Source organism: Fopius arisanus, unplaced genomic scaffold (genome assembly GCF_000806365.1).
Source record: "Fopius arisanus strain USDA-PBARC FA_bdor unplaced genomic scaffold, ASM80636v1 scaffold00019, whole genome shotgun sequence".
NCBI lineage: Eukaryota > Metazoa > Arthropoda > Insecta > Hymenoptera > Braconidae > Fopius > Fopius arisanus.
In genome coordinates, this window is record NW_011887758.1 from 858121 (window position 1) to 867302 (window position 9182).

General features: G+C 38.1%; 1 protein-coding gene across 2 annotated transcripts in view; it reads left to right on the forward strand.

Moving 5' to 3' along the window:
* The window catches only part of mnb (minibrain), a 38237-nt gene that overhangs the window by 4327 nt on the left and 24728 nt on the right, over window positions 1–9182 (forward strand). For both annotated transcript variants that reach the window (XM_011300778.1, XM_011300779.1), the window contains one exon: window positions 4165–4757. In XM_011300778.1, coding sequence (XP_011299080.1) covers window positions 4607–4757 — 151 coding nt within the window. In that variant the 5' untranslated portion in view covers window positions 4165–4606. The remainder of the gene's footprint in view (window positions 1–4164; window positions 4758–9182) is intronic.

Consider the following 9182-nt stretch of genomic DNA (forward strand, 5'->3'; position numbering starts at 1 on the left):
GGTGGAGGTTTTAGTGGAAAAAAAAAAAAAATGGGGGGTGCCTGGGGTTTGAACTGGCAGTTCGCAGGACACCTGCTGCAACTCTCGGATATTAGCGAGCCCCAGCCAATAACAAGAGCCCGAACATCTAATCGCGTGGATAACGAGTGTAAAGTGTATGGGCCGATGTGGGGTAAAAGCGGTTGAACGATAGAAGGGAGGTCAGGAGTCACGGAAGAATAAGAGGGATAGATGGAGGGGAAAATAAGAAATAAAGGAATGAAAAAAAAAAGTACTGGAGTGAGAAAACCACCTTGCGTTTCTGTGCCTGGTGTGTACATTTATACACGTGTCTCTTTCTCACTTTAATGGGGCAATGCATACGCCGGAATTAGCGGAAACACCAGTCTGTTCTAATAATAAGCCAGTGTTGCTTTACGTACACTTGAGTTATTTTTCAGACAGTTATTAGGTTTCTTATCGTGCTGGTGGTCAGTGTAAGACACTTTATTTCAATCGAAGGACATTCTTCATCTATTTTCTTCGATGACAAGCGCAGTTTTGGCTGGGACGGCTAAAATTATTTTTTTCAACGATAAATCCGTTCATTCAATTACCCCTGGGATCATACGTCGAACGTGTATTAACGTAATTACAACGTGGGGTAATTAGGGTGGGTGTACTTGACGGTTTTGGATGCTGAGTCTTCAGCAATGGGTTGATTGATTTTTTTATCTGAGGGAAATAAGGTCTTGGGGTATTTAAACCAATCTAAATGGTAATTAATTACTCCAAGTAATTTTTATTTATATTGAAGATCTTAAATTATTTTAATGTCTTTTCCCAGAAGTATGGATTCATTAAAAAAATGTTTACAGAATATAGAATAATCAGAAATGATTATTATTAATAATGATTAAAAATATTGAAAATTCATTTCAAATTTAAAGCAAGGGTGGAGATTTTTTGGGGGTGAATTGAAAATTCATTTCAAATTCAGAGCAAGGGTGGTTTTTAGGGGATGAATTTGAGAGAATACTTTTTTTTCTTCTTCTTCTTTTTTTGGAATGTCTGACAATTTTTGGTCTAGTGTCGTGGGAGGTCACGTACATCCGCGGTGTACAGCGTTGAACGCACCAATAATCATTAGTCACTCGTACTCAATATCTCGCTTCCCAAGATCCCTCTTCTAGTTGTGTACATGCAGTTGTCGTATATTTGTGTCCAATCTCTCTCTCTCTCGTTACCTTCCTCTTCATTTTCCTCGGTCGTTGCCTAAGCGGAACACAAACGTCGCGCCGTTCAACGACGCGCAATGGGAATGTCAATATAGTTGGCTAGAATTTCCGTGGGTTGTTGCCCTCGAAAATAAAAATAATAAGCTCAGGGGATTAATGACTACCGTTTATTCATCGGAATTGACTATTTGTTCGAGTGGAAATTTCCTGACCTGTCTAATTTGTTTTTATTGATTCACATTTTTTGGTCGAGTGTCTGGTACTTGGAGGGAACATTTTTTATCTTGAGAAAGGACTTTGATGTTTCGCTGATTGATAATTATGATTTGTTTAGATGTTTTCGTTATGAGAGAGGAAAAATATTCGGTGGAAAGAGTCAACTAAATAGTTGGTAATTAAAAATAAATTTTAATGAAATTATGGAGAGAATATGAAAGATTTCAAGGATTTCGAGAATCCAAGTCCTCCAAATTTTGTAACTTTTCCAAAAATTCAAAATTTAGATGAAATTCAAAGAACTCCAGGAATTTCTATAAAAATTTCAAAACTTATTAAATATCCAATATTTCTCTGATTTTTCTTGATTACAATGAGTGAATTAAAACATCAGGTGTTCCATAAAAAAAAATCACTGGAATAATTCATTTTTGGAAATCTGAATAATCGAAAATAAATTCATGGGACATCATCCACCGATAAATAAAAAAAACCATAAACCCCATCAACTCGTCGGTTAATTAGCCTTTTGTGAGCCGTCATTAGCATGATTCCAGGAAGGCCGAATGGTCCGTTTATCCCGTGACTCGTCTAAATTATAACAACACCTGTCCCCCCCCTCGGTAACTACGGTAAACAAAGACACCCCTTGTTTCACCTGGACAGATTGAAATCGATACAGGAGGATAATAGTCGCCAAAAAAAAAAATGGCTAAATTCACCCGGTGGAAAGACAGGAGAAATATTTTTTTTTCGTAATGCCCGAGTATGAGAGCCCTTAATCCCAGCAGTGGATGCATCGCATCGTGTCAGAAGGACAACCGGAGGGTTAAATAAAAAAAAAATCATACGTGTGAGGGTGAAAAAAAAGTGGTTAAAAAAAAGAAAGAGGCAGGCGCGTGCCAAAAAGCCGACCAGCTGTCCTGGACAATGGCGGGCCGAGGGTGCACATGCGTAAACACGATCCACCAAAAAGTGCACAGCTGTCCCTCTGGGCTTTCTCAATATCATCCTTCAATCCTTTTTTTTTTTAAAACCCATTCGCTGGTTCTATCATCCCCTCGCATCTTCTGGAAATTATTTTAATTCGCTGGATGCTGCGTCTTCTTCTACATCCGGTGCTTTGTCCAACGTCCAGACTCGGTCCAGTCGTGATTTTAAATCCTGGAAATTGGTTCCTCTCGTGATAAATATTTATTCCAAAGTTTTTCAAATTGTCTTCAGGTGATGATTCACTGGAGTAGCTGCGAGATTATCCTTTTCTGGTTGAGACTCTCCGCTTTGAACTTGAGATTTAATTTTTTTTATTTGAGATTTTATTTTTATTTTTATTTTTTACATGCCTGAATGGAAACATTAGGTTTTTCCAATAATCGGTGGATTCATAATTTTTATAGTGAAAATTGTTTGAGAGAGAAATCCCATCATTGAGTATAGCAAAAAAATATTGAATCCATGGATTCAGTTTTTGGGAAATAATTACGGAATTCATATAAATAAATAATTAAGAATTGTGGGAGTGAAGAATATATTGTTATATTTTAGTTCTTCATGCACAATGCAATTACTTGAATAATTGAAGAAAAATTTCAGGAAGAATACGAAATTCTCAGAAGTTTCAAAGAATATTCAGGGACTATAAAATTCTCAGCCCTGACTAATTATTACACGAGAAATTACTGAACAGAAAAAAAAAGGAGGCAACACTGATAAAAATCCAAACATGTCCCGTCATTTTCCGGGAATTTTTCCCGCAATACAGCTATTTATTTATCTATTGTTAATTTTTAATTTCTAATTTTTAATTTTTTAAAACCGAATTTTTGTACGTTTTCCGTAAAAAAAAATGGAGAAATTCAAGTGGAAATATTTCCGAAAAATGTCGGACACTTGAAAAAATGCAGAAGCGTAAAAACGCTCATTACTCGAGAAAAAAAAAATGGGCGAACAATGAATAAAAAAATGAAGGTCACCAGACGTGCGTTGGACGGGCCAATGGCTCCAATATCTATACGAGGCATTATTCAATGATAAAAAAATATCCAGAGTCACGACAATGTCGACTTACCCGATCCCTCGGCAGTGGCCGATGGTATCCGGAATGATTGCATTAAGATATCATTGAATGTAACAATATTAACCCCAAACGTCGGCATCGTATTATTATTTCAACGAAACTCCAATTTTCCACCCTCCGGTGAATTTCTAACCCTTCGACATCTCGGATAACCTCCAGACGTGTCCATACCATGGAAAAGTGTCTCGTCAGGTATTGGTTTAGTATTCGATGGTCGTTCCCAGTAAATGACAAAATTGGAGAAACGTTGGGTCTCGATACCGATACCGATCCACCGACTAAAAATTCTCGTCGATGTTCAACATACCTTTTACTCAGTTTTCCCTCCCCAGAGACCACTTTAATCACCTAAATATAGAAATAATCGGGGTCTGAGGATTGACTTTTACTCCATCTCACTTTTCAATGTATAATGCTTGCGTTGGGCATCGATCTGCCAACTGACCCGACTCTATTTCAAGGAATCCCTGATGCTTTACTACGTCCACTAATTTTATTCCACTTGGGGTGGGATGACCAGGGGTTGATCAGGAGTCAGGGTGTACGTAACTCTGAGATTAATCCCCAGACGTTGATTATAATGTACCTGTAAAATATAATTTTGTGTTGAGTCTCATAAATTTACTAATGATTTTAAAATTTATTTTGTTGCAGATCCAACCGTGACACCAAGAGGGGAGGTAACAGGATATTGTTCACCGACACAAGTGAATAACATCTACGACATTTCGTATGCAATCTAAGGCCAGTAGAAAGGGCGAAGGCCGTGGCCGGGGGTATAGCAGGAGAAAATTATATCCAAGACGTAATAAATCATCAGTGCGATCATCGCAGTGTTGGTTGGTAACCGATAACCATCGGACTTTGGTGAAATTAATGTCAAAGTGATCACGATAATTGGGGTATCAGTGGACAGGTGTGGGGATAAGGATTGTCCAGTGAATTCAACTTGTTGGAGTGGATTTAACTATTTTAATTGGTGTTGATGTGCGGGTGATTTTCGTGAATTTATTGGGAGTTTGATGGGTGGTGAGGTCCATGTTGTGAGCTTTTGGAGATCTGCCGCTGGCAGTGGTTAAAAAGTGGGTCCGTTGGTATGGAGTATGGCGGCGGCGCCGGTGGAGGCCGCGGGGGCGTCCAGCAAACCACTGGCGCACGCGGTATCACAGGCACCGATACGACCGACGCCGCGTGGCACAAACATGAGCAAATGATACTCATGGAGTCCTCCAGGCACAAGCAACAATGTGAGTTTTTTTTTTTTTCTTTTCAATTAACTAGCTTCATCTACAGACGCACTCCCGACATTATCCCGGAGAATCCCGTAGAATCATGTGGCTCATTTCACAGAAATAGCACATTATGCCACAAGGGCGGAAAGTCAGGTTTTACCGCCCGGGGTGCACTGATAACGTGTCTGATAAAAATCAAATTTGAAAAAACAAAGAAGGCAGAAATATTCTATAAAAATTACTGAACTTTTAAATTTATGCTGTCGTATCGTAATTATTCACTGAAAATTCAGATTAAAATTATTAAAATTATGGAATTTTCTGGGAAGGGTGCGGAATACTTCCGGGAAATTTTCCACTGGAATTCCGGGAAAGAAAGTTTTTTTTATTGAATATTCCTATGCGTAAAAATCCATTATACTTAAAATAATAATTATTTATAATAATAATTATTATTATGAGAATCCTCTTAGTTGAAAATTGAATTTATCGAGTAGATACGATGATTTAAAAAAAAATACAAAAATTCCGTCGAGACTGAAATCCCAGAGATTGAGGTTAATCGATGTGGGCATTTGCGAATGAAAGCCCAGGAATGGAGAGGTGAACAGATAGATAAAGATACAGAGAAGGGAAAAAATATTGGGGGGATGTATTTTTAAACGGAGGCAAAGTCCCTCCTATACTTAGGAATAGCCTTCGGTCGTTGCGAGAAATAGCGGTCACGTAGCGTTTGCTCTGGTCATCAGGAATATACGTCTCAGTAGACCTGATTTTTTTTTTTTTTCATTACGCTTTATTCGTTATCCAATGCGATCCCATCAATAATTTATTGGTGAGCTGATTATGCATGTAATGATTGGTATTGGGAAGTTGAGAGATTTTGAAATGTAACTTGGACCGATGCCTGATCGACGACTCTCCGACAATTTCAAGACTCTTCACTGATGATTATTTTCGTTCTGGCATTTCGACGGTAGAAAGACGAGGGAAAGGGGAGAATCCTTTTGATATCAGTCATTGACCCCTGTCGACAATAGGATTGTGTAGGGGTGGCCTTGGGTCTGGGCTTGAGGATATCCAAGTGCTCTTTACAGTTTCTCAGGGTTCGACTTTGTCAATTAAGGGTTTGCAAATACTTTGCCAACTTCCCATTCTCTATTACCCAGTGAAAACTCTGTAAATCTTGGGATTTCAGTTTTTACATTTTTGTCTTTTCACGTCTTACGATTTTTTAATTGCAAATTTAGGAGCCAAGTGGTGAACTATGATAAGTGAATTTTTTTTTGAGGCCAGTTTTTACTCGATATCTTGGAATCAAAGGGACATAGCGAGTTTTTCGTGAACACACTTTTTGTGGGGAAAGATGAGAACTACAAAAAAGGTATCTACGAAAATGTCATAATTTTCCTTCAATTCCGAGAAATCCGCTGAAAACTCGCATCGAAAAAAAATGTGATTGAAAAATAATTGAGAGAAATGCAATAATTCGAACGAAAAGAGATAAAAATAATTGTTAAACAATAAATTATTTATCTTGGGTGTAATAATTTGAAACAGGACCAATTTTTCAAGTCTGATTGGTCTGAAGTAATTTTTTTTCTCTCGGTATGCGACGTGTTGAGTGCCAGGATATCCTTGAGCACTTGAAAAAAAAAATGTAAATTCAATTATCATAAAAAAGATGTAGTAAAGATGAACACTCCGACGAGGGAAGTTGAATCTTGTTAATTGTTCGATACAAGGGGCCATTAACACGACAGGTCCTCACGCTTTGAATAATTTAAAAGATCAATTCCCTCTCCGAGCTTTCAATTTTTTCTAACATAATTTCCAATATAATCGAACATTCTGATATCTACACATAAATTCCTTTTCTCCCTCGTTGCCAACGTGATTCCCCAATTAATTCTTTAATTCCAATGAATTAATCAATCCACTCTGAAAATTATTCCAAAAAATCGAGTAAAAAAAACGAAAATACTTGGAATTCGGATAATTAGCTGAAATAATAAATCTTGAGTACTTGAAATTGTGGCATGGAGATGCTCGTCGATTTATCGTCTCTGACGAACATTGAAATCATTTTTATTAATCCTCAAGATTTGTAATTTTATTTATTTATTAATCCGCGAGTTATCCCATCACTCCCTGTAAATCCATTACCAAATTGAAACGCCAAATTATTCCCGTCCCATTATATTTACCACGAGAATATTTATTACTCTATTTGCATATTTATTTTTCAATTGGCATTTCTTAATTTCATAATATTCATAATTTCATAAAATTCAGTGCAAATTTGTAATTGGAAATAGGAAATTTGAGTATTTATTTAATGGAATTGTTATAAATTTTTGAGACATGGTGGCACTGATATTTGGGGTTTTGATATTTTTTTTATGAAATTCGTGGGAATTCCGGAATTTACGAATGATAAAAACCATTTCATCTGGCAGAAAACCAATCTCACCTTAAATCCTCATAAAGTTGATATCGCACTGACTCGTGCTGTGGAAAATGACTCCATCCCTCTCCCTGAAACCCTTTCGACAAGCATCATATGCCCCATGATGAACAAATCTCACATGCATATGTACTACATAATTTCAGAAGCTTATGGCGTTGTACCATGTGCATTAGCCCTTCACAAAATCATGTGCATAAAAAGAAAAGTGTAAAAACTCCAAGTTTCACACAACAGCCAAATTTTTTTACTCTACCATTTCTCAATTATTTCTCATCACTAGATTATCGTATCAATAATTTTTAAATTCCGATGAATCTCCATTTTTTCATAAATTTTTCATCAAATTTTATTCTCTTCCTATTTTACTGTCCCATTTTCTAAAAATTTAATCATTTCTATTTTTCCAAAGAATAATCTCCCAAAATTCCCCGAAAATTGAAGTCGATAAAATTCCGGTGGTCGACCCCTTAAAATTAAGACAAAAATTTTCAAGTTTCCTGGAGTGGATTCTGGGCATGAGCACACAGAAATCCTGAGGAAGTGAAGAAATAATTTATACATAATTCTCTAGAGGATCATTATGAAGGATTAGACTGAGAGTTGATGTTACTGGTGTCATCGGTGATAAACAGTTGAATATATTCTATTAAAAATATTTGTTAATGCAAAGTAGAAGGTGACACCACGGGGCGTCGGCCCCCAGGACAACCACTCGTTTCACGTGTGTGTTCTACTCTCCATAGAGTCGATATATCAGCTGAGTGCGATTTGGCCCCATTCCCCTGCATGTCAAGTCTATTATAACAATTATAAATTTCTATTATTATAAATTTCCCCAAAAAAGTCAATTACCCCCATTTCAATTAAATTTCCATCGAAAGGGTTCCCTAAAACTGTAGTAAATCGGTGTTCTAGTTGAATCATCCCAGATTTCCCCAGGAAGACCTGAATTTTCAGGCTTGAACTAAAAATATTAATAATTCAATTATCACATAAATTTTCTACAATTTATTTGAATTTGAGGATGTGATGATGAGTGATCGCGTTATCAGTTCAAGTGAAAAATTTATAATCGTGTAATCTGCACTCATCCTCGAAGAAACCCTTCAACCCACACCCTGTGAAGTTCCCGCCCAAAACCTCACCAGGGATGTCGCCTCCTTCCGCCACTTCTTCCCTGAAAATTGTTCAATCATCTCTCGATCAATTAAATCAGAAACACCATCCCTTCAAAACAACTCACCAAACCTCAGAAGTATTTTCAGGATCAAGTTAAATTTCACAACCCCTAGCCTCCCCTCCCTCTCCCCCATTGCCCTCCAACTCAAAATACAGAAATGTAAAAATAAATTATCAATCCTAATATAAAAAAGACTTGAAAAAATACTTGAAATAATACTTGAATAAACAAATGAAAAATAAAAAGGCGCCTCCCCATAGAAGAGAAGATGAACCAGGTGGCAGAAGACGGCGTCTCCTCTATTTCTCGAGCGTCGGCGGCAAGAGGGTGGTTGGGTGGTTGGGTGGTTGGATGGGTGGGTGGATTGGTGAGGTGTAGGTAGGATGGAGAATAAGAGAAGAGCGGGTGGATAGGGTGGATAGGGTGGACGGGGTGGATGGGGTAGAAGAGAGAGCAGAGTGAGCTAGTCGGTCGTCGGTGGTTGCTCCACCCCGGTGCGACACGATCAATACTCTCACCCTCTCGCTCAAATCGCCTCTGTCTGGCTGGAGTCCTGGAGTGAGATAGATAAACGTGTATACGTATATATTGGTTGGCTCACTTTTATGTTGGACGGGTGGCGGTGGCGGTGGCGGTAGCGGTGGCGGCACCAGGAGCACGGGTTTAGCAGCCGCAGAGAGAGAGGTCCGCCCAGTAGCATCCAGCAGTGAGGCCAGTTCGGTTGTTCCTGTACTCGAACGCGGTCTTTCTGTTGCTATGCCGGCACCTCATTCCCCACCTCCCACCTCCC